The 26,964-nt window shown below is 36.4% G+C and overlaps 1 protein-coding gene across 9 annotated transcripts in view; it reads right to left on the minus strand.

The window, feature by feature from the left end:
* Positions 1-402: 402 nt before the first annotated feature.
* LOC143244735 (serine/threonine-protein phosphatase 4 catalytic subunit-like) overlaps positions 403-26,964 on the minus strand; it is a 47,591-nt gene continuing 21,029 nt past the window's right edge. For 8 of the 9 annotated variants that reach the window (XM_076489930.1, XM_076489932.1, XM_076489928.1 and 5 more), the window contains 3 exons: positions 18,911-19,100; positions 4,768-4,846; positions 403-837 (listed from right to left, as the gene is read on the minus strand). In XM_076489930.1, the coding sequence (XP_076346045.1) occupies positions 787-837; positions 4,768-4,846; positions 18,911-19,100 (320 nt within the window). In that variant the 3' untranslated portion in view covers positions 403-786. The remainder of the gene's footprint in view (positions 838-4,767; positions 4,847-18,910; positions 19,101-26,964) is intronic. The other variant, XM_076489931.1, reaches the window with a different exon arrangement.

Raw genomic sequence — 26,964 nt, forward strand, 5'->3', positions numbered from 1 at the left:
GTAAAAGTAGTAACTTTTGACATTATCAATATAAATAACACTTATATCTAAGATTATTCAGTCACAGATTATATTTTCTCAAAATGTTCTGAACTGCACAAGAAACATTTGTTTTAAATACTTAATCTAAAGAACGACAAACCCCAACTTGATGTTCTAGTTTAAATTAATATCTTTGCAACTGATGTGAAGAGTTTTGAGATGGTTGGTCTACATAACTCCTTTTTACTATTACAGATCTACCATTAGGAATAATAAATTTTAAAGGATATACATTCGATTACTAACTCGACTTTGAAAACAGCCTTTCCTTAGAACATATACTAGTTTAATAAACTGAGTTTCAAGTTCTACTCTAAATGCTCATAAGATTAACTAAGGAACTATTTTCAACACACACAAGTACAGGAAACTTTAGTTTATTTCCAGACTATACATTTAAAAGTTTACATCTGCCTAGTTTGACAAGAGATCAAGAATGAGTTTTAGACATGTTCAGTTTTTTTGACATACTGAACTACAATCCAATTTGACACAGTATGAAATGGTAGACAATGAACGTGAACAGTCTGGAAGTCAACCCCTTCTGACTCATTAAAAAAACTTTCTGATTTATCCTAGTTGTTAAGCTTTTTCTCAGAAGTGGATCAGGTGACCTTAGTAAAACATATGTGGTAAGGCATCAAGACAGTTTCCATTTGGCAGATCTTTCACTATGATCAGAAGTACACTAAGAGAACAATGCCATGATTCATTTACTACACCACCATTTTTTTCATGTTTAAATTAAAGAAAATAATCAGGTTGTGGCTTTTTTGTTGGAATTCCTCGACTTTCCTACAAAAAAGAAAGGTCAAATTAATGAAACATGATTTAACATACTACTCATTATATTTAAAGTAGAAGATGAGAATTCAATGCTAATATTTTTTCTATTTGTTACAAACTATCATATATCTACTAAATAACTAAGAAAATATTTTGAAGCATCTCCAAAGAATTGTGAAATTATAACACTTGAAAAAAAACAGTATTATGATAAATAAATGTAGTTTTTAATTTTGAAACTGATAAATCTGTTTCAGGATTTTCCGTCTTTTATTTCAACATCTTTTGTGATTTACTTAAATTCATAATTTTTTGCAAGCCTACAAAAGAACTACTTTTACATAGCTATATCCCAGTTTGAACTGAGAGGTTAAATGGAAGACAACTAATCAATAACAACTCTTGCCTGACTGAATAATGACATGAAGTGTGGAGCAAAACGTTTTCTTTTTTGCTGTAACATGAACAATAGACCCACAAGCTGACCAAAGTGGTCATGCATACTTTTTTTTTTTTGAGACAGTGGTATGTATAACTGCATACAAATAATGCATTTTGTAGTTCAATTGTTGTTAACTGGCACTTGTATTTTTGCATCATGCTATGGAACCCTTTACTTTTTCTCATTTTGTTTAAGTGTTATTACATGATAACATCTTGTTTTGTGTGGAATATTCTTGGCCTCTTTTAGGCTATATACACCCTTGTGCAAATTAATTGAAAGCAAAACGGAAAATCAAGTTTTTTTCAATTGTTTGCATTTTATTTCTGAGAATCCAAAAATTACTCGCAAATTAATACACGATATGACCACCTTTATTTTTCAGAAGATCATTAATCCTCTTTGGCATCGAGTCCACAAGCAATCTTTACTAATTTTTGGATTGCAGTACCACACCTCAATTAGCTTATCTTTCATAGTACAGTCTTTTCCCTGAAGTCTTTCTTTACGAATCGCCAAAAATTTTCAATAGGATTTAAGTCCAGAGAGTGTCCAGGCCAGTCCATCACCTTTATTCGCGTTGTAGTCATAAAATTCTTCACAAGTTTTGATGAGTGGCACAGAGCCAGATCTTGCTGAAAAATGCCAAATCCGTCTGGAAATCTCTTTTTCAATTTTGGAATGACTCTTCTCTGCAAAACATCAATGTACTGTGGTCCTCGCATCATACCTTCTACAACATGTAAGCCTCTGTCGCCATAGTAGCTGAAAAAGCTCCAAAACATCTTCTTCAAGGGATGTTTTACGAAATGATTGATGTGAGATTCTCGAAGTTTCTCACCTGGAGATCTGCAAACATGCAGACTTCTTTGACCCTGTATGAAGAAATGAGTCTTGTCACTGAATAACACCTTCCTCCATTGTTCTTGCATTCAGTTCTTGTATTTCAGACCCTACTGATACAGTTTTTTCTTCAATGAGTTGGTAAAAGTTTTTGATTGGTCTCCTTGCCCTTCTAATGCAATTTCGAATGATGTAATATTCCTCAAAATTTCTTCATTTATCCAAAAAATAGATCGACTGTACTGCAAAACACAGCTAATGATGCCATCTGTGTGAAAAAATGACTATTAAAAGAAATCAGCGGGTCCTGCAAGCCTGCACAGGCCACCATGCTGAAAATATTGTAAAATGACCATTTGTTTCAATTAATTTGCACAAGGGTGTATACATGTCCAAAATGTAGTTCAACTTAGTTATATAGTTATAGAGACTGATCTAGATTGTGTGATTGGGAGTTTAGCCATAAAGATCATATAATTGGCAATCCAAGAATAACCAGTCAAAGTCAAAACTATGGATGGCAAGATGCCACCAAGGGTGACAAGAAGTCAACAGATAAAAGGAAGAAGTGATGCTACGCTTGTTACAAAATGATGCACATTTCACATAAATGCAAGTATGTCAACGACAAGCAACAGCAGAAATTTCAATATTATGTAGTTGGAGTTACCTACAAAAATAGTGTTAACATGAAAAACAGTGATTGTTACCATGGATAATTTTATGAGAAGAGAAAAATAGATACAACTTGTTTTACTCACCACAAGAAATGCTATCACCATGATTAAACAGTGCATAATTGATGGTCAGCTCAAGTTAGCAAATGAGTCAACAGTACCAGTGAAGATCAGAGTATATGACATACATATCAAGGTGCTAACAAACCCACACAGTGCCAGGAGGTGATGGTATTTAACACTCCTACGAAAAGTGGGGCCTAATAGGCCCCAGAGCAACTTGAGAGGTTATTAATATTAGGCTAATAATTTTGTATTTAAATGAAATTGCCATTTAAATCCATTAATGAATGGATTAACAAGATTCCCACTGTCCCTATCTACTATCTAGCGAAACCACAGCCAGGGGAACGGGCTTGGAGAAATCAGGACTAGAAACGTCTTTTCGTAGGAGTGTTAAGGGAAAAAAGTGAAAGCCATATGAGACACTGAGTGCAGCATTGGGAAGCAGTCTAACATCTGATGAACAGAAGACAGGCAAGGCACATCTGTGTGTACTAATTGATGGGACAGTGAGGAAGTTTTCTATAGCAAGAATAAAAGACAGACACTCATACAACATGGGAGACCTTGCAGCCACATGTATGAAGGCATTCATTTATAACTTGGTTATTGGCAACATACCAAGCAGTAGAAGCTTGGATGAATCAGACTAAAAGGAGATTGATGAAGCATCTGCAGTCACTACAAGAGCTCAAGAAAAGAAAAGCATGCAAGACATCAAAGCTCCTGAAAGTCTCAAAAAAGTGACATTCTGAATGTAAGTTTATGGGAACTGAAGGAAGCACAGACAAGACTCTTTGCTGCAGAAACTTTCAGACAGTGCATGGAAGAAAGTCAAGCATAAGAACATGGGAAAAGGGACTTCTAGAACAGAGAGCCACAGAAGGAAGTGCTGTATTGAATCTATCAAGGCAATTCTCTGGGGAAAGTCAAACAGATCATAGGAATAACAGAATACCAGACTCAACTATGATCTATCTCAGAAGTCAATTGTGGGAGGGCACGTAGGAGTGAAGATAGTGGCAGACAGAATCACCAACAACTTTGAGTGGCTGGGAGTTATTGGAGATATGACCAGATTCTGTATATCATGTGACATCTGCCAAAGGACAGTACCGAGAGGGAAGGTAGCTAAAGTGCTACTAGATAAACACTTTTCATAGAAGAGTCATTCAGCACAGTAACTGTGGATGCAATTGAACCACTAATACCTATATTTGACAAGAGTAATTAGTATGCACTGACAATAGTTGGCTATGTGACACATTATCCAGGAGCCATAGAAGTGGGCCAAATTCTTTTCCTATGATTAACCTCAGTAAAGGTTATTGCCAGGTTCTGACAAAGACAGAATCTAAAGAGAAGACATTTCTTTGTGACACCCGATGGATGCTAACAGTTCAAGAGAATGCTGTTTGGGTTAGTCAACTCAGCCACAATATTCAACTGCATAATGAGAAAGATGTTTCATAAAACCATCAAATATCAAGAATTATGTGGACAGCATTCCGACTCACATAGCAAGACTGGAAGACGTTTCGAAGAAACTTAGAGCTGCAAATGAGGGCAGCAAGTCTGACCATCTTAGTGCTACATCAATTATTCTGTGTTGGACTTTGTTGGACACAAGATGGGCAACCAACATATAGCCATTGGAAGAGGAGAAACTAACCTGTAAGCAGCCATTGGAAGAATTCAGTTCATACTAATGAAGTGTACATTCAGCCATCACAAGAATGTATTTCATACCAATAAAAAAGTACATCCTTCTATCACAAGAATATGTTTCATACTATTAAAAAGTAATCCAACCATTGTAGACTGGTACAGTGATTTTTGAGTTCTTTATTTCTACAAGTAAAGTAAAACATCCTTTATCTTAAAACAAATTTAATTTTTATATAACTAAATTACCTGAGGTGCTGCTTCAAATATTGTAAATTCCCTTTGAAGATTTTCATCTAATTCTAAAATTGCTGCAACATTTCCACACCTAAAATAAAAAAACTTTATTCTAAGACAAAAGTTAACAGTTTTATAAAGAAAATCTGACCTTACCTTCATATATATTATACTTACACTTAATATCTCTTCTGTAAACACATAATTAAAATTTAAATCATTTTGTGTTAATTTTTTCCAAACAGTTTTTGCTTACACCCTATAAATCAGATGTGTGTTGTCTAAAATTAATTTGATGTTTATGTCCATTTTAAAATAGATTTTACCTGTTCTACTGTTTTAAAAGTAAAAACAAGTTTATCAAAATTAAATAAGTTTCTGAAAGGTATGCTTCTATATTATTAGTTATTTAATAGCAAAATATATTATAAATTTAATTTCTTGTAGAACACAAAGATACACAATGCACCACCTGTTCTCTCCCCATTATGGGTATCAAAATGCACTTTTTAGCATTATAAACCCACTAATCCACAAGATATTTAACCAATATAAACCTAAGAATATTAAAAACCACCTATAAGACAAATCTTGACTTGTTAATAACATTATTGAGGTAATGGTATATAATGAGTCCTAGTTTTAAAAAGAACAACTACATATATATTACACTTTGATGTGCCTATAAAAATAATCAGGTAATGATAATAAGTATTCTAGATTTAAAAATAATAAACAGAATGAAACTGTCAAAAGAAAAAACATTGATAAACTAATAACAATAAATAGAAAGTAATAATAAAAGTTTTAACAATATCAGAGTAAGAAAACCTGTCCACAGAACAAAGTTTAATGTGCCAATAAATAAATAAATATATATCAACAAAACACTGTATACACTCCTAATAGAACAATACAAGTAATGAAATTCGAGCTGAGTGGGTCCCAACACAAGTGGTTAATTTCACTCATACACAAATAGCGTACCTGAAGATTTTTAATATAGTAATCATTTACTCCTAAAACAATATATTGATATTTGCAAAGAGACATTCATTTTTTGTGTGTATAGTCAACATACCTACATGATTCAATGTAGACCAGTTTGTTCCATTCTTTGGCATACAAATGGTTCATTCAATAAAATCTTCTGTAAAATTAATACAGTGCAATTACCAAGGAAAGTATTGTATTTTCTGGTATCAAAGATGCTACTTTTTCCCCAGAATAAGTCTAAAAAATTCACCCTGCATATTCCAGGCCAAAGGTTATGTTGCTCATAGGTCTAAACCTAAGTTTAGAGGAAGTGTTTCAATACTAGACAGTAATCCAACCCCTCTATACAACCCAGAATGAAAATGTACAAGTTATTTAGTATTAAATAACAAATAAATAAACAAGAACAGGAGGTCACCGTACATATGGTGCTGTAATACCAGCACTATTTTTAACTCCTCAGGTTTAAAATAATGTTATTACTGATAATAACACAGATATTCTAATGGTAATACAAGGTATACACTTTCAAAGGTAGATATGACAAGCATATAGCTCACAAAAAATGAGAAGTGGGCAAGAGGATTTATGTACCACATGTTACTAAACAATCCATAAGACATCTTGGTAAGACTGGTGGAAGTGTTGTGACCTTATTCTTATGTTTATCTTTTTTTTTCAAAATTTAGGTAATCAAAATGGGGATGAGTCTTCTGAAAACAAATGGAATTAAACAAATTTTCCAACTGTTACAATTTCGAAAGATAGGTTTGCTTTGAAAATGTTTAGAAGTTTGATAGGTACTTGCCTCTTCTCACAAATGCCATCTTATATTGTTGATTGCCCTTTAGCTTTGCTAAATAATTTTTGTAATCAACTAACTAGTGTTGATACCTCATCAGTTTTGCTCCATTTCTAAATATAATGCAACTACTTTCCATCATTAGTATTGCACCACCTATAACAGCATGATTAGCTTCCTCTGCTATTTTTATTCAATTCTAGCTTTTAAGAATTGCCAGTTAATAGAATAAAAACATCAGCTTTAGTTAGTGTGTGCATGCACGCACAAGTGGGAGGAGGTAACTGTCCATCAGAAATATATGTTTTCAGTGTATGAAAATGTTAAATTCTAAAACATACTTATTTCACAGAAAGGGTAGAATCCCACATTACAAAAGTGGAGGAATAGAATATGTGCAAGTCAAGGGGAATATAACCACCCAGAATGAATGGGTGTGCTTAGACAAAAATGAAGCACACCTATGAGGTACTGCAATACTTCTGGAACAGGTATGCATTTCACCTAGGTAAGTAACATAAAATGAGCAGAAAAGGTAATGCTTACAAAACTGTAAGAGCATTAAGAAGGTGCAAACCATATCAACATATAATGAAAAACAAATGTAATAACAACAGATGGCTAGGGCATGTGGACCATGTTATCAGTACTCAACAACCACAACTCTGTAATTTACAGAAGCAAGCAACAAGAACTGTGAAGAGGAAGTGATCAAATAGTCATAACTAATCAAACTCCCTAAACCATCATGGGAGAAAGAAGTACGACAAACCAAACCCACCATTAAGGGATCTTAGCATTGCCTTGACTCGTTTGTAAGAACAGGAAAAGCTGTAACTGGTATTATGGGCTAAATCATACCTCAGTCAACAATAAATGCAGGGTAGATATATTATATTCAGAATTATGAAGAGGACAAACAGCATTTGCTCAACTATAAGAATAGAGTATTAATATTACACAACAGATGAAGTCTTTTGAACCCAACTGTAGAAGCAGCAAAAAAGCTTTTGCAACCAGAATTAACCAGAAGAAAGGCATCTACTTCACACAACCACATGAACAGGGCATTGTCATCCTGAACTCAGGATTACAAGGAGGATCCCCACATAGGCTGGCTTCAAATAATATTTCATCTTTAGTTTTGTTGAGTGCAGTCTGACCAGTCAGAAAACATCCAGGGAATATGCTAGTAGGGAACCAGCTTTGCCTGCTTCACGAGTGGATAAATAAGCATAAGTATAGTAACATCCAGGTCCACCACACCAGCAACTGGGAACAGAGTGGTTAGGACTCTCATGCCACACACGAAAAAGTGTTCAGGGAGGCAGCAAGAAACAGCACAATGGGTTAATGCATTTCTCCATTTTGAAAAACCAGATGAAACCCAAGGGTCAAAAAGGATAAGCAGAACTCCCCTTCAGCTATACTCATGAAGTCCCTGAGTGATGGCCCACTAAAAATATAATTACATTACATATACATACACCACTAGGAAAGTACTCAATGGTCTTACATACACACCCAACCAACCTGCAAGCATTATATAATTATTTAGTGTAGATTTTATACACAGCATACCTGACCAAACAACACCCCCTACTAGGTGATATTTGTAAAGAAGCTTAGGGAAGCTGAAAACATAAAAGAAAGGAAATTAGCAGACTTACCCCAGTTAAAAGTGAATGGGCATATGCAGAATCATCATGGGATGAAAACAGTATTCACCAGAGAAGAAGAAGAAGAAGAAAAAAAAAAAAAAAAAAAAAACCAGCCAGATTGTGCAGATAATGAGTGAAGGTACTGAAAGTTGTCCACATACTAGCCTGGACGATTTGTTTCAAGGGGAGGCAAAGACAACCAGCTAAACAGGATAATATGATGAATTTTGTATAACAAGACACTGTAGTGATAGTGACCTTCCACAGACAAGTCCAAATACACTATCTTGAAAAATTGATGAGCTAAACCCAATGAGAGTTATTGGACACAGATGATGTGTAACAGAAGGGTCCCAAGGAATTAACAGTTGGGATCATGAGCCCCAACAAAAGGCAGTATGAGCCTCATAACACCACAAGGATCAAACCAGATAAAGAAGCCTACTTGGAAGAGAACAGGAGTAAAAGTGGATAATTGAAGGTTAGGAAAGGAGTGCAAAAGAATTTTCCCAGTGTGCAAGTCTTAGTTAGGAAGAACCAATCAGGTTAGAGAATTATGCAAGAAGAATGGAAAAGGATAAGAGAAACATTATTGGCATAACTGTTGGAATGAAGAGATGGAACTAGATCTTAAGGGGCATATGGTACAAGGAACACATAGCAAGTAATTCTGAGAAAAGAATAATGAAGTGCATAAAGCACCACATTAAGATGCCAGTCTTGTATAACAAAGGAACATGCAATACAAAAAAAACTGAAGAGGAGGAAAATGACAAGTGGGAGGGAAGAGAAAGAAAATGTTATGGAACTGAGAAAACAGAAGGTGTTTGATAGAGCCACCAAATAATGAAAAAGTTGAAATGAACAAGTCCTGGACAAGTAACCACTTGAACAACTGGAAAAGCTGAGGAACATACGAACAGGAGGAAAGGAACCAATAGCAAAGTGATCAATTTTGTTGGTAAATGGTTAAGGAAGGTCTGATGGTTTGGAAAAGAAAAGATGCTACAAGTAGCCAGTCTCTAGACTGAGACATGGAGTCGACCACCCAAATGTGAAGTTTGGTGATGTTGGTTTGAATTATGTTTGATCAAGGTTGATGAAAGAGACACTGCGATAAAGGTAAAGGCAAAGAATGTTGCACAAGTGAAAGCCAAAGAAGAAAGAACCAAGGCTATGCAGGCCAGTGTGGAACAACCAGCAGGATGAGACAAGAAGCATCCTGGATGAGGTATAAAACTAAGGATAGAAGTTGGATTAAAAGATAAACATAAATGTGAAGACACATTCATTTCTGACTGAATGTGTTTACATCCAGAGCTCATAAGTATTTCTGGAAGACCAAAGGAAACAGGTCAAAGTTTCACTATGTTGATATGGGGTACAGACTCTTCTACAAACCACAGACTCCAACTCTCTCGAGAGTAGAGTTAGGGAAAGCACCACTTCACCAAAGATGAATCCATGAACAAATGTAACTTTGGTGGAGGAAAGGGATAACCCACTGTGGTCTGATAATAGGTTTGTCCTGATCATGAATTAAGGGTAAAAGGATGATTCAATGGATCGAGGGAAAAATTCCATTGATTAAAAATTGTATGCATTTGAACTCCAGAGAAGCCCACTTCCCCAAGAGGGATAAAATCTCTTCAGCTGTGAAAGAAGAAGAGGAAAAGGTCTTTGTAACTACCTACACTATATCCCCTATATGAAAAGGAGAAGGCTGGGCCTGACATAAGTGTGAAAAATAGAGAATCTCAAAATGAACCAGGTATTGAGTGGGGTTAAGAATAGACTTCTCCAACTTCATTAGAAACCCACCCATGCTGCTTGATGTAGATGCAAACATGTGTGATTCACTGATTGCAAAAAATAAATGAGAAGTAGCCAGTCATACACATAATGATGGGTTGGAAGACCCAGAAAGTGAAGGTGATAAGCAAATTGCTCAAGAAAACACATAAGGAGCTGAAGAGTCGAAATGGTACTTTTCTGAACTAGAGCACTTGATTTTCAGGGTTGAACTGAAAAAAAAACAACAGACATGACTCTGGAGTAATGTGAATGTGAAATCAAGGAGAATCAAATCTCTGATTTTAACACTGTAAATCTATAGACTTACTGCTGTATTAGCAGGGGACCCAACTGAAGTGAGAGATAAAAGCTCCACAGTGATGCGAGGGGGGATACAGAAAAATATTCACCTGGGACAGATTTATAATTGGTCTCCAATAACTCATCTTTTTTGGGGATAACAAAGAGAAAGGAATAAACACTCATTGTTGAGAACAACCTGCTAGATATCTCCTTTGGAAGAGGTCTTGAATGGCCTCAGCAAGACCTCTAAGAAAAGAAGGATTCTTAGGAGTAGGAAATTAAATTATGGATAGGGAGTGGGAACTGGAACCAAAAGCAGTTCCCATAAGGGAATCATTCTTCCAATAATCAGTCAACACATGCTTTTTTTACATGTGGCACAAGTGTTGCAACAAAAAGAAGAAAAGAAAGAAGGATTTCCTTCCAAGAAATCTTCCAATTTCTTACTTTGTGAAGTAGAAGGAGTGTTACTTTCACTTTCTTCACAATTCAAAGATTTACAAAACTCATAATATGTTTGTTTCTCACACAATATGACTCATTATACATTGATCAAATATAGCAGTAAAAAATAAGTTAATTTCTTCAGATTCATCTATGAGCCTAAATTGATCTGCGAGTCCAGCATTGTTACTATCAAATGAATGAATAAATGGATTAAAATTGTGACACCTTACCCACTGAGAACCAATTGATTTTAATTCACTTATGGATTTTGATTCATTACCTAAATCACATCCACAACTTGAAAGAGTTGAATCTGATAATGATGAAAAATAACTGGAATAATTATCACTTTGAAGTTTGGCAGAAGATGCAAGCACTGGAAAAACTTGGGAAAGATGTGTGAGAAGAAGGAAGTAGATTTTCATTCAGAAAAATTAAAACTTTCAATATGGTACTCCTCCCTCTTCTCAGAAGACTAGTTTGACTCCCACATTGCAACTGAGGAGAGATGGGTGTGAGGAAAACTCTGGTGTGTTTTCTGTGTTGGACCAGTAAGGAATAATCAGAAGGACCCTGCATGGAGTGGCAAGGGTAAGGGAGACTATCTGATGAAATAACTGAATAGAAGAAGAAACAGATAATCCATCACAAGATTGAATGCACATGGAATACGACATGCCATCAAATAATTGTGATGGAATGGACAAATAGATAATATCTAAAGTGCAAAACACAGATCTCAACCAGGTGTTGCCTTGGTGATTGGTATAAGCTACCACTGTAGAATTTTCAGAATGGATCATAAACAGATAGCAGCTGATGGAAAGAAAATGAAACAATGCCTGATGGACAGTCAGTAGTTCCAGGGCATTAATATGATCAACTCATGCACCCCATTTCTGAAGGAAGGCATCCATGAACAGATGTAACTCTGGCCATGAAGGAGGAAGCAGAACACCTGCTAAAATATGGACCTTGTTCAACTGTGAATGGAAATCATACATCAGTGAGAAGGGAATGTGAATAGAATGTTGCATAATATCATTCATCTTAAATGAGTCTGATTTTTTATGTTATGCATGATAAGAATTATGATTTTTAATAGTTGGAAATTTTAATTTTATCTTAGAAGTTAATTGAATGTCAATAGGTATTAAATTTATGTTATTTGCCAACAAGATTGATACACACGATTTTCTTTCTTAATACAATTATATTTTAATATACAAACAATACAAGTTATAATGATGGTTATTACAAATAATTATTTATTTACAAGAGTTTTATAAACTTACAAACAATACTGAGTCTTATATCTGGTCTGGAACTGAATCTTCTTATTGATGTTAATGGAGCGCAAATTAATTCTTTGTTAATATACCTCTACACTTCTTTCCATAACTAGCTAGCTTGAAGCACACTAGTTTTTCAGATGACAATTATAAAATGTCCTCAGAAATACTACCATCTGAAATTAATCCACTGATGTTAAACGGTTTATAATGTTTGACATCTATAAATGTATCTGGTCAAATATCTGTAGTTTTCCAATTAATAAGCATTTATCACAATTATAGTTTCTAGAGTTTATAGTATACTGACTATAGTGACCAACAATATTCTATTATGGTCTCTCAGTGTGTTGATTTATAAACTTTAAGGGGACATTCTCAAAAGTTCACTTGGCAACAATATTTGAAGATATGTTAGTGCTTTTATAAAACATTGTTGATTCTTACTCTTGAGAATCTTTTACAAAGAACGATACATAATTAACAAAACAAGTTACATACATTTCTAAATATACATTAAACTGAAACAAACATAGATATTAAAATATTAAATCTCTTTCAAGGAGCATCCAAAGGATCCTGTGAAAAGCCCCACTAAAGCAAACATATATGAGCCCTGCAAGAGAAGACCATTTCCCAAAAAGGAATAAAACCTTGCCAGTAGTAAGTAAAGAAGCATACAGAGCTGTCTGAACAGCCAGTTCTATAGAATGGAAGTAAAGATGAGAAAAATGAGCCCAACCAAGATAAATGTTGAACAAAACACTCAGAAGTAAAAGGTATTGAGGAAGACAAAGGAATGACCCCTCCAATGCAATCAACCATCACACTTGCAAAGCTTCAAGAAAGAGCTCATGAGTAGAACAGGCTGACTTGTGTTTTAAATGAGCAAGACACCAGTCATCATTGTACTTGTGGAAACACAAATCCAGTGTATGAATATGTCAAGCAATGGGGTAAACCACTCAATCAAAACATACAACACATAAGGCAGACTGAAGGGCTAGGTGCTAAAAATCAATACCACTCCAACAATGGGCAAACTGGTGGGAGTAAAACATGTGACCGGCAGGGAACAGGTACAAAAAGCTGTTGGGTAAGGAGGTAGAGTATTGCCTTGGATAGAAACTGGTGTAACCAGGGATCCCAAGGAAAAAGGAGGAAATGGCAGAGCAGAAAAAAAGGACAAGATGAAATCTTCTACTAGAACATCATGAACCCAAATTTTGGAGTTGAAAAGGCTGCTCTGATGGCCAAAATTCTTCAAATGAGATACCACCATTCCCAAATTCATTAAATTGTTGCCTGTATACCATGCATCACTACAGGAAACAGTGAACTGTGGTTCACAGGGAAGCTGGGATAAACTGTCAAATGTAAGTTTGGCAGACAAGACTTGAAGCCATGTCCAGCTCTGATGTGGGCCAGCAGATTGAGATGAAATAACAATCTAACAGATTGTTAGAGGATGACCAAAGTGGGAAAATGGGGCATAGGTAAGATGAACAGGAAATTTGGAACCCATCCACCAAAACAGAAAAAACTAAACCCACAACTGGTGTTCCAGAATATTGGAGCCCACTTTAAAAGTTGCAAAGACAGGCCAACTTCAAGTTTATGGTGGACTGGGCATACCAATGCCATCACCCAACAGGAGGCAAAAACAAAGTATAAATCCAAACTTAAGGGGATGGGGAAAAAAAAGGAAGAGAAGTAGATACAATAAGGAAGGTTAAAATAACTATGGTAAGAAATTTAAAACATACATACCTAAAAAGTGATCTCCAAGGAAGCCAATGAGGGCTGAACAGAATCCTCAGGAAAGTATAGAAAGGAACACAAACTTGGGAAGATAAGAATTTTGTAAACCTACACTTGTAAAAGGCTAAAAAAATAATAAATAAAGAGCACAAAGAAGAGACAACATGCATGTCATATAATTCTCTATCTACCACCCAAATAAAGGCCAATAAATCCCAGAAGGGTCACTTGTGCCTGTGGCTGAAAGTTCAGTAAGGGATGAGTAACATGCACCAGAAGTGGTAAAAGCAACTTCATCATTCAGGCTAGATATCAAAACCAGTGAAAAATGAATGTGAGCAATTTTGAAAGAAAAATCCAAAAACATCTGACGCATGAGCAATTTCAAGATGAGAGTGTTGACTGGAAACAATTTTTGTATTCTGCCATATTTGAAATTAAGAAAAGTAAATAAACTGCTTTCAAATAGATCACAGTTCAATTAATTAAGTTTAAACTTTGTAAAATTTGAGCTTGAGATTTTGGGACTGATAGACATCCTACAGACTCATAAAGAAAACAGAATTTTGCAACTTATTGTTTTATTTGCTCTGTTTAACAAAATCCTTATACCAGGAGCGTAGATCATGGGGGGATGGAGGGTATACACCTCCCTTCATTTTAGGTAAGGGGATATATGGTGCATACAATCATCCCCCCCTACAGTTTGGTCTGTTGAATTGTTTTATTGCATCACAGGCCTACAAATTGTGTGTTTGTTCTTGTGATTCTCGTGTTCTTACCAATCGAATTACATTATTAGGCCTAGATATAGCTTTTTCAAAAGCCAAAATTTACATCTTTAATATAGGCATGCTTCTAAGCTTTTTGATCTAAGTTATAGTTCGTAACAGGGGCGTAGATCCTGGGGGATGGGTGGGATACATCCCCCCCTTCATTTCAGGTGGGGGGGGTATGGTGCATACAATCATCCCCCCTACAATGTGGTCTGTTGAATTGTTTTATTGCATCACAGGCCTACAAATTGTGTTGTTCTTGGGATTCTCGTGTTATTACCAATCGAATTACATAATTAGGGCAAGATGTAGGCTTTTTCAGTAGCCGAAATGTACATCTTTAATATAGAGGTGCTTCTAAGCTTTTTGATCTAAGCGATAGTTCGAAAGTATCAGTCAGTAGGCCTAAGTATACATGCAAGGCTTGTAAGCACTATCACAGAATCTACCTACATCTTGTACGTAGTGTAAGATTAAGTAAAATTTTCATCGCAACAGATTGAACAGAGCATGAAATTTGAAAATATTATTCCCAAGCGTAAACTCCTATGATCTAGATCTGGCAGGCCATTTGTACCTTGTAGCTGCATCAATCTTGTGTGTATGTTGTGCAGTTTTCCTACGCCATTTGTTCTTATGCATGTCTAGCTGGTTTTACTGCCAAATGCCTTACTCTCCTTAGCTGCCGAAGCCGCTGACCATAATGTACATTTAGTGTACAGTTAATGACAGGTTTGGGCCGCTCGGATCCAGAACATGCCCTACATCACCCCCCTCCGCTCCCTTTAGTCTGAGCCTTGATTTTACAACAGGGCTCATTAGACCTGTGTTTGTGGCCCTCATTAATCCATGAAATTTCAGATTATCACTGCTCTCTAATAAAGTGCCGGTGTTTTATAGTAAAAGAACAATATATTCTCTTATCATAGATAGGAAAAATATTGTATTTTCTTGTATAATTAGAACACAAAAGGAGTGATTTCAAAATCCTGAAGCCTCCTGATAGACATTATATCACATGTTTGCCTTTTGATGAACTTTAACAAGAATGTAATATATTTGTGATTGTTTAAGCATTTTTTGAGAAACTTGCAATTTCTTGTGTTGTAACTAGCGCACATTATTGTCCTAGCGATGCTCAGGCGGTGAGTCGGCTCGGTAGCCACTGTGAGGTTCGAGCATTCGACTTAAATACATTGTAAGATCAGTCCTACTTCCATTCTGTTCTATCTTCATTCGTTGTACGTTAGTTTTTCAATAAAGACTGTATTTTAGACTGTTGAGTCATCTGGGAAACAGATTCCAATTATGACAAGCAAGTGTCTGAAACTTTCCGATATTAGACAGTTCTGCAAGCCAGTTACTGGTACTACAAGTGACAATGCAGATGCAGATAATCCAACAACCTCAAGCAAAGGAATAGAAACTTGCCATGCAGAGGAAATACCATGTTCATCAGAGGACAAGTCTGAAAATGCTTGTGCAACTATTGCATATCATGAAACACCAGATAGTTGTGAAACAACTTTGTGCAGTAATGAAAAATCTGACACTCCACAGATACAGTGTGGAAAGCCATATCATTCAGATGCACAACTGATACCACGACAGAAAGCAAAATCTCAACTTCCAGGGCAAGTGGTTTCCCACAGCTGCACTTCGACAATCAGACTCAAAAAGTCACATGCTTTCATTGTGCCAAGGTTGATAATTGAGGCCATTTTACAGGGAAATTGGAGAGGCCTGGATTATACCTTTATATCCACCAGTTTTTGGAATTGGAAAAAGGCAAAACAAAAATTCAACAAACACCAATCCTCCTCTCAGCACAGATTCGTTATATCTCCAGAAGGTTCACTTGATGCAACTCCAGTGACTGTCCAGCTACATGATGGAAAAATGAAGCAGCAGGAAGAATGCAAAAGAAGTCTAGCCAAAATATTCAGAAGCTCATGTGTGTTACTGCATCAAGGCTTAGCATCACGTGGACATACTGATATGGAGGGGAACTTCCTGCAGTTAATGAAGCTCCTGGAAGAGGAAGATCCTGATTGACGGCCTACTTGTCAAAGAAAACCACATTCACATCACCCCAGGATCAAAATAAAACAGTGGAGATGTTCAGCCATCAAATAGGGAACATAGCACACAAAGTGCAGCAAAGTAAAATATTTTCATTAATGGTTGATGGCACTCAAGATGTTACAGGTACCAAACAGGAAGCAATATGTGTACGATACATAGATGAGAACCTTGACATCCATGAGACATTTTTTGGTTTGTACAGTGTTTTCAATACAACTGGTGAAACAATATCCTCCACTATACTTGATGTACTGACTAGACTCAATTTACCACTGTCAGGATTAAGAGCACAAACTTATGATGGAGCCGCTAACATGAGTAGTGTGTACAGTGGATGACAGGCAAAAATAAAAGAGAAGCAACCATCACAGTGCACACAAGGCTAATCTAATAATGTAACATGCAGTTGAAGCTTGTGAATGTGTTCAAGATTCTATCCAGTGAGTACATGAACTTGGTATCTTGCTTCAGAGCAAATACAGGCAAATACAAGACAATCTTTAAAAATATTGTATGATCAGACAGCCACAATGGTTGAGTTAAATACATCTGCCCACTATGTCCAATATGCTGGTTGTGCTGTCTATCTACAATTACATGTGCTAATGATCACTACAGTGACATTGTTGATTTTTTGTCTGAATTAGCAAATGTAAAATCAGATGTAGCAGTGAAAGCACGAGGTCTGCTGGACAGATTTGACAAAGACAGTTTTGGGATTGTTGATAGCTCAGCATTCATTAGCTGCATGAGAGGAACTAAACTGTGCATTCCAAGCAAAATCAAAGACAGTACCTGGCATGATTGAAGCATCTGCAATGACAGTTGAACAACTGTGGGTGCTGCAAACAGAGGAAAATTACAAGATATTTGATGAAGGTGAGAAAAAGGTAACTTCCCTAGATCTGGTGCCTATTGAACTACCACGCATTCACAAAACTCCCCAGAAGGATCACAGATGACAGCTAGAGATTACTACAGAAGCCAATATTTTGAATTTGTGGACACAGTCATAGAACATCTGACTAGATTCAATGCAGACAACAATGACTTGAGGCAATATCTGGCACTTGAGAACATGATCACATCTGGCAAGATTGAAAACTCGGTTATAAACTTCTATCCAGAAATCTCTGCACAATGGCTCGAGTTTCAGTTACCCATGTTCAATGGAACAACAAAAGCAGTATCTCTGATAGGTGCGAAGGATGCTTACTGTAAAATGCATGAGACAAGCCAACAGATGTTTTTGAAGTGTTTCTTCTCATGAAAATTTTGCTTGTATGTTCAGTATCCAGCTGCAAATGTGAACGCAGCTTTTCATCATTAAGACGGTTGAAGACGTGGTTAAGGTCAACTATGTCTCAATGCCGCCTCAACCATGTGTAAGTTTGTCACACTCACAAAGATGGGTTCGACAAGATAAATATAGAAGAGCTTATGAAAGAATTCATAAACAGATCATCACAAAGGAGGTCTACGTTTAGGAACACGTAGACTGGATGACTAAATGAATCTTACTTTAATGAAGAGTATGAATAATTGTGTGCTACATTGTATTGATGTGTAATTTTCAAGAGTTCGCAAAGACATTTTAATTATTTTTATCAAACAACATGAACAGTTTTTCAGTAGATATAAACTTATCAAGGGTAATTACTAATTTTATTAATATTTGAAAATGTAATTCATGCAATGAAAGTTATTAGTAACCTTGTCAAGTATAATGGCCATCTTTTATACTGTGCAGTGTGCAGAAATAAATTCATGTGGCAGTTAATTTGTGACACATTTGTCTTTATTCTATTAACATTCTGTTCACAACACCTCACTTATATAAACCTACATGGAAACCTTGAAGTATCGTGGCAACAAGATTACTCTGTGACTGCATTTTTACAGCTTTCAGGTTCATGTAATCAGAGATTACCAATTTGCAAATTGAACAATCCACATAAGTGGTTGCAAAAATCATCCCCCCCATCGGGTGTAAAAAATCTACGCCCCTGCCTTATATGCTTGAGAGTTTCATATGTATACACTGAAGCTACCAAGCCTAATTCACTAAGAATAAATGAATATTACTCATTTATGTTAATTGCATTCTATACAAATCCTCTATGAATTTCGATCTATTCTTCAACATGGATCATTATGGCATAAATGTTTATCCATGTTAACATTTAATATGGTTGCTGCAAATCAACAACAAACAGGCTGAAGAACTGAATAACATACCTGTAGCAATAGTTAGGTGCTGACCAAACAGTAAGGACAGTTTCATTAAAGTGCCATTTATATCCTTCCATTACTAACTGATGCGCCCGACATATCATATCAATGTTGTTGTTGGCATTAAACTGATTAACAACATCACTCCCAAATAAGTAGCCTGCACCTCGAGGACTTACACCCCAGCCCTGTGTATCTGGAAAAAAAAGTTTAATAATTATTATACATGTTGTTAATTTGGACATAAAAACTAATTATTGTAGGTTTCAAAGAAACAGTGATTTTTTCATTGAAAAAACTGAAATTCATTTTTCCACATTTTGAGTTAATGCCAACTTTAAAATATTATGCATAACAGACTTTTTACCATGTTTTATTTAATTGCATTTTACAATTTAATTATTTGTTAGCTGCCCTGGGAAATTAAACTAATATTTGAAAATCTCAATTTGCTAATATAACAGATTAGAAATGTTTAGTTTGTAACTTTGAGTAATAAATATATTAACATTTCAAGTGAAAGATCTTTGTTAAAAAGCTTTTTATTATGCAAATAAAAATTAAACAAAATTGATCCACATGGTCTCAAAGGATTTGTTGTTTAACTGGATCATAATCACAATTTGTTACTGAACTGTAGTTATTGAAGACAAAGGTTACTGAAATAAAGATGTTAAGAGATTACTAATTATAGTTTTTAATCAACTGAGTTTAGCAACATGACAAATTTACAAAAACGAATTGGTGCAGATAGAAGCTTATTGGATAATTACCAGACTATTTTATTAGTCAAATAACAAAATATATACATCTAAAAAAGGGTTAATTTTTCTTATATGCTGAAACCCTTTCAAAGAATCAACACAAAAAGGAATTCAATCACAAACTAGCCTAATGACTTGTTGTTATACTAACACCTTGGTAATTCATCTGTAAAATAATTTTATAATAACCATATTGAGTAGCAATTATGAATAAATGTTGCTTTAAAGTGGATAAACAAGTCAATAAAACAAAATCATTTGAGAAACTCTAGAAAATAATGTTTGTAGTTATCACAGAAATAATACTTGTGGCCAAGAGAAATGTCTTAAGATTACTGTCCATTCACAATGAAACATTATGTACAAAAATATATGACAACAAAAGCAAACCACAGATATGCAATCTGTCCCTCAAGCTTCACAACAGCAAAGTAACAAACTGAATGCATTAAACAACATCCAGTCTTATTTGGGTTTTACTTACTTATCTTAACTTGGCAACATACCTATATTTAACATTACAGAACACTGTTATATGTACTATAATCTGTTTTCAGTAAATGCCAGTTTAACTAGTTGAAAGAATTCTCTGTTTTTATTAAACTCAATATTGTTGCTAAGTGTATAATGTACACTCATCTCATGGTTGTCATATCTTGTGATTACAATGTTTTTTTTGTTGTATAAATTTAGGTAACTTAACTGTTATTTTATACCTGATGATGATCTAAGTAAATAAATTGAAACCTTGTAACAAAGACAAACATATATTAAAATAAATTTTATATTAATTTTGTTTATGCTAAAAGTTAACCTTTTTTTTACTTGAATTTATATTTCAGATAAACTTGTCTCTGTGCACCATTAAGAGATATTACCTTGCATGCTACAAGCCTTAAGCTCCCACACATATGTATCACACCAGCCTGCTGCATAATCTTAATGCTGTAGCCTTTCAACAATAAGAGGCCAACTAGTCCAGGCTGTACAGGACACAAAAAAGTCTGAATGTAGTAATTACCAATTTTTGTACAGACAGGGCCAGAAGAAGCTAGAAAATCACCTAATAAGGGAAATGAAGGCTCCAAAGATGGATATCAAACAAAGAAGCAAATGGTCAGGCTGAAATAACTAATTGAACTGAAAGACATGATCATTGAGGACAAAATATAGAAACAAAGGAACACAGGATAGAGTTGTGAAGTAATGTCCACCTTGATTAAACACAAGGAAGAGAAGGCCCAATATAAAAGGAATCATCCAAGTGAGATTGAGGAATAAAAAAGACTACAAGTCAATGACAGGGCAACAAAAATCTAACTTCATGAAATCAATGAAAAGATGGGAATAAAAGCCCAGAGTGGGGTGGGAGATGAGAGCTACAGCTCATGTCAGCAAAGAGACATCATATCCGAAAAATAATAAAAATGTACAGTATCAATGAGAGAAGGAGAGAAATAATATGAGAAAGACAATGTGAAGTATGAAGGAATAGAAAGAAGTGATGAGAAATAATGTGCAGAACTGACCCAAAAGTCACTGGAGAAGGAAGAATACAAGAAAGTGAAAGAGGTGAGCACTAATGTAATTTGAGCCCAGAATCATTTCCAAAGATAAGTAGATACTGAGAGTTGCATTGGTTAGATGTGAAGGAGTATGGATGACAAAAAAGAAATGAGAAAGTAAGGAACAAGAGAGGGATACCTTGACATGACTTCTGAGGATAGGTGGCAGACAGAGGTGCCTGTGGACCAGCAAGTAAAAAAAAAATAATCAAGGAAAAACAGATGACTACAGGTTAGCAGCCCAAACCAGGGATTCCAGGGAGACAGGAATAGCCCCAGATATAAGGTTCATAAGCAAATGGGTAAGATTAAGGTCCTGGATATAAGAGAAAGATAGGTAGGTAGGTAGGTATTCAATGTTTATTGGCACAAAGCTACAAGGCTATCTGTGCCAGACAAGATGTGGTACAGTATAGGTATAGGGCAATTAAGGTAAAAAGTAAAATATGTAAAATTAGGAACTGCCATAAAGATTGTAGCAAGAAGTACACCCTTGCTGTCAGTCACCTGAAATTGGCCTTTCCAGTCCTGGGTTCAGTTCAAAATAAAAATAAAAACTAAAATGTATAAAATTAAGGCTTGTCAGGAAGACTGAAGCATCAAGATTGAATTTGCAGTCAGTCACCTGAAGTTGGCCTTTCCAGTCCTGGATTCAAGTCAAAATAAAAATTGAAATGTGTAAAGAAATCATGCTAAAACACTATATAGTCCAATAAAAAAACTTAAATTAAGTGAAAAGACCAATGGCTCTCAAAAATGTAAAATCATGAGTGAGATGGGCAGAATCACCTATAACATGGACCAAAGTCAGGGCCAAACCTGCCTTACAAATATCTTTAAAATGGTGTCATCATTCTAGGGTGTAACAACAGCATGATAATAAAATGTGGATGATTGTGACCTGAGTGCCACATAGACCACATACTGGTGCAGCAGTACCAGATAAAAGGAAGTGGTTGGGTTAAAAAAATTTGACCAATGCGTAGTCTTGCCAAAACAACCTCCTCTCTTTGATCCTTACAGAAGCAAGAGGGCGAAAGACCTAGAGAAGGTTTGATTTGAAAAAGCTTGTTATTGTGTTGCTCATTCCAGGTTGCCTGCCATCTGGTGTACAGTCTGGATTTGATAACTGTATGGACCCAGAACATACAGACTTCGCTGCTCTGTCAGCCAGCTCATTCCCACAAATACCAACACGATCTGGTATCCAAAAGAATTGGACGGAGACAGATGAGAGAAAAAGATGGGCCAGTTTCTTTTCGATATTGTTAAGAAGAGGGTGGTGACTAGCATGGAACGATTCCATGGCTAATAGACAGCTAAGTGAGTACGTATATATATTGTACAATTTGTATACTGCATTAGTTCAATATGATTTAGGGCAAGAGAGATGGCATACAATTCGGCAGTGAAAACAAACTGTGGGGGGGGGGAATCTGTGTGCCATAATCTAACTGTCATAAACCATGGCAGAGCCCACTGAGTCACCCGACTTGGAACCATCTGTATATATAGGAACGGATGGATCATATGAAAATGTTCAGCAAAGAAAGAGCGATATTTCCAATCAGGTGTATCTTCTTTCCTCAGATGACTCAAGGATAGGTTACAATTGGGGACAGTAATTTGCCATAGTGAAATAGGCTGATTTGAAGAAACTGCAATGTTAAAGGAGAAATCCAATTCTTCTAATTGCGCCTGGATACGGAGACTAAAAGGAACAATGGCATATTTTCTGTTATTAAAAAGTGTGGTCCATTGTGGTTGGAAAACACAACTCCAGGTAGGATGCTGTGGTAAAGATTGAAGTTTGGAAGCATACATTAGAGACAGTTGCAAACAGCAAATATATAGAGGGGGTTCATGAGATTCCACAGACTTGGGAGAAGTACAAAAAGCTCCAATGCAAAGCCAAAGCCCCTGGTGATGAACAGGATCCAACATTTTCAGTAAAGAGGTTCTGAAAAACCATAAACCACAGACCCATAGTCAAGTTTGGATTGGACGAGGGCACGATAAATTTTGAGCATGGAGTATCGATCTGCTCTCCAAGAAGTAGAAGAGAAGACACGGAGAATGTTCAATGCATTTAGACATTTGATACAAAGTTGCTTGATATGTGATATAAAATTTAATTTTCAATCAAATATAAGACCTAAGAACTTTGTCTCAGGGACTACAGGAAGTATAACATCATCAAGATGGAGTTCTGGATTTTGGCAGAAATGTATATAAACGGTTTTAGAGAGTGAAAGTTTAAAACCATTTGCCGTGGTCCACTTCAGTATCTGATTGATTGCAGTTTGTAGCTGCCGTTCAATAAACCTCATGTTTGATGACTGACATGAGATGTGAAAGTCATCAACAAAAAAACTGTTTGCAACTGTAGTGGGTAGCTGTTCACTGATGGCATTAATCTTTATAATGAAAAGTGTGACACTCAGAATACAGCCCTGAGGTACCCCAAGTTCCTGTAGGAAAAAAATGAGAAAGTGTTGAGCCCACACAGACTTGGAATCTGTGCTTCATTAAGAGTAGCATCGAGTAGCAGCTTGTATAATACTGTTGGTTACTGCTGCTATACAATCATCTATGGATGATTTACATGAGATGGCAGGATCAAGTTCCAAGAGAGTAGTGAAAGAAGGCCAGTTGGCCTGGACCAACTTCCACCGAGGTACATGGGTTGGGTGGTACTGATCATGGCTAATCCCTTGTAAGATGATGGGATAATCATCACTACCTCGTAGATTGATGTCAACCTCCCAGGAAAAGTGAGTGAGTAACGAAATGGAACAGACAGAAAGATCTATAGCTGTAAATGACTGATTAGGTGCATGAAAATATGTGCAAGAGCCAGTATTGAATAGAGCAGGGTTGTGGTTCAGGAGCATATGCTCTATGGTGCACCCTCTCATATCAATATGGGAGCCACTCCAAAGGAGGATTATGTCCACTGAAATCTCACAAGATTAAAAAGGGGGTTGGCAGTTGCTCAATGAGGGTATCGAGGTCTGATTGATTATAATGCATTTCAGGTGTATGGTACAGAGAGCAAATAGTGATGGTACAACCCAAGGAGACAAAGATGGCTACAGCCTCCAAGGGTGTGGTAAATGACAGGGACTGGGTGGGCACATCCTCACCAACCAGCAATGCAACTCCTCCATGTTCCCATCCTACACATAGCCTGTCATTATGGTATAATGGATAGTGTTGGATAGTAACTGTATTTGTAGGATATAGAAATGTTTCCTGCAAAGAAAGACATATGGGACAATAAAAGATCTTAGATGTCAGTCACATTTGATTGGAAACCTTGACAGTTCCATTGGATTAGTGTAGCCATGTGTAATTATTTCAGAGGAGAAGATGGTAAACAGTCCCTTTGCTTATGACTTTTTTTTTCTTTATTGGATGTGGGTCTTTCACATTCTATGGATCCTGCTGTAGCTCGAATGGTCGGGTATGAATTTACCAGTACACGTACTAATGACTGAGCATGGATGAATGGTTTGTTTAATTTTTGGGGTATCAAGAGAGGGAGACCCCATGGAAACATCTTGACTTGAAGAAGGTGAAAATTCAATAATAACTGGAAGATGTGGTCAGGAGAGATAGAAGGAGACACTGATTCATGAACTGTGTTGATTTTGGGAAGTGTTTCATTAAGATTTGCTGGTGAAGACTGTGTAGGGAATAGGGTAATGTAGTAGTAGAACGGGTTACAGCAGCATATGTTCTGGACGGAATAGGTAATAATAATTTTCGAGCCTCTGTGTAAGTGAGATTGTTTATAGTCTTGAGACATTGTACTTCTTTATCTTCTACCCATTTAGGGCATGAGGTAAAATAAGAAGAATGTTTACCATTACAGTTTATACAATGTGGTTCGAGTTGGCAATCGGTGGCATTATGGTCTTTACCACGACAACAGACACAGGTGAAGGAACCACAGCAAGATTGTTTTGAATGACCAAATCGTTGACAATGGAAACATCGTACAGGATTTGGAATATAAGGTCGCACCTTACAATTCAGATATGCTGCTTTTATTGTGGTGGGAGGACGTGGTACTGTAAATGTTAATATTAAAACCTTTTTTGGTTCCAGAATTCCATCTTTTCAAGTGAGGATTCGGCATACTGCTGTGACACCTTGGCTGGTGAGGCCTGTGAGAATCTCCGATTTGGGGACAGTCCTTAAATCTCTTTCATCTATGACTCCTCTGAAACTATTCAAAATGGAATGAGGAGTAACCTCAATGGGTATGTCTCCCAAGTCCTTTGATGTCAGAAGGAGTTTGGAATGCTGTGATGAAGATGTTTCTACTAAGATATCTCCTGAACGTAGCTTTTTTACCAATTTAGGGGAGCCAGCAAGCCCTTCTGAATAAAAAATGGGAACATCTGCCCTAGAGGTTTGTCACTTAATGAATACAAAATTAGGAATCGCAGGATAGATTCAAATGGTGAGATAGACTATACAGATTCATCAATGCATGGTCATTTTCCAGTTGTCGGGTTTTTCTCGATGGTTTCAAGTTGTGTTATTTTTTGTTTTAGGAGTATCCATAATAAACAGAAAATTTTTGGTGCCCACTGACCCCACCCACCATGGAGCCCCCTTCAAGAGAATGCACTAGAGTGCCTTAAGGCCACTGCAGCAACCCCAGGGTTTTGTGAGCACTATACCCAAACACCAGTGTCAGACACAATGTCCACAACACCCGTTGTAGATGTCCTATGCTGGTACTCAGTTGACCCTGGCCTAAATGAACTAGACGATTGGTCCTGGGGGGCCAACCCCAAGACTGCCCATTTACAGGAATTCAAGGCCAAAGTGGTTTGTTAGAGTTGGATCACCCTCAATCACCAGGGTTACCATGCACAGCAAACATGCAGGTGGATGTTTAGATCCCAGAGAAGGTAAACTGTAAGAACAGAACCTTCTCTGGGAGGTCCCCTCACCACGTACAGGAATCCACATTGAGGGGATAAGAGAAAGAGATGCACACAATCAAATAAGGAGATCCTAAAAACAAGGTAACCAGATAAAAATAAAGAGGGGGAAGAAATTGGAATGGCAAAAACAAAAACAAGAATAGGTATCTCTTGAGGTCATAATGAAAAGCCTCACTGAAGATGTGAAAGGCAGTAAGGGAATAAAGGAGTAGGGTAAGGATAGAAATAAAATGAACAGATGGGTAGAAGAAAGAAAAACAAAGAAGGAAAGGAAGGAATATCCCAAGCACAAGAACATAGTTTCAGCAGAGAAAAATTATAACGTGGATATGGTACTTCCTTCTTCCAACATTAGCTAGAACCCCACACTGATCACAAAAAGGAACAAGAGAAAGGGAAGAACAGACCCTACAATGGTGGAAAAAGAATGGCGAACATCCAAGTGTAAGAGAATGTAATAGGAAACAAACCAGAGAAAGATACTGTAATTCAATCCCAAAGAAATGAGTAAACAAAGATGTGCCCTTGGGAATAAAGTGGCTGACCATAAAAGGGTAAGACGAGGATTATATTGTCTTCACCTCAAACCTGAAAACCATGGAATTGAACACCAAACTGATTACTCAGGATAACAAAAGGATTAACTTTGAGCTATGATCTAGGAACTCAACACTAAGTATTGAAAAATAGTTATCATAAGCAATCAACACCCCAAACTGTGAAATAGGCTGGCATCATTCAGATGGCAATAACATGTCCATAAGAAT

The sequence above is a fragment of the Tachypleus tridentatus genome, chromosome 2, assembly GCF_004210375.1.
Source record: "Tachypleus tridentatus isolate NWPU-2018 chromosome 2, ASM421037v1, whole genome shotgun sequence".
NCBI lineage: Eukaryota > Metazoa > Arthropoda > Merostomata > Xiphosura > Limulidae > Tachypleus > Tachypleus tridentatus.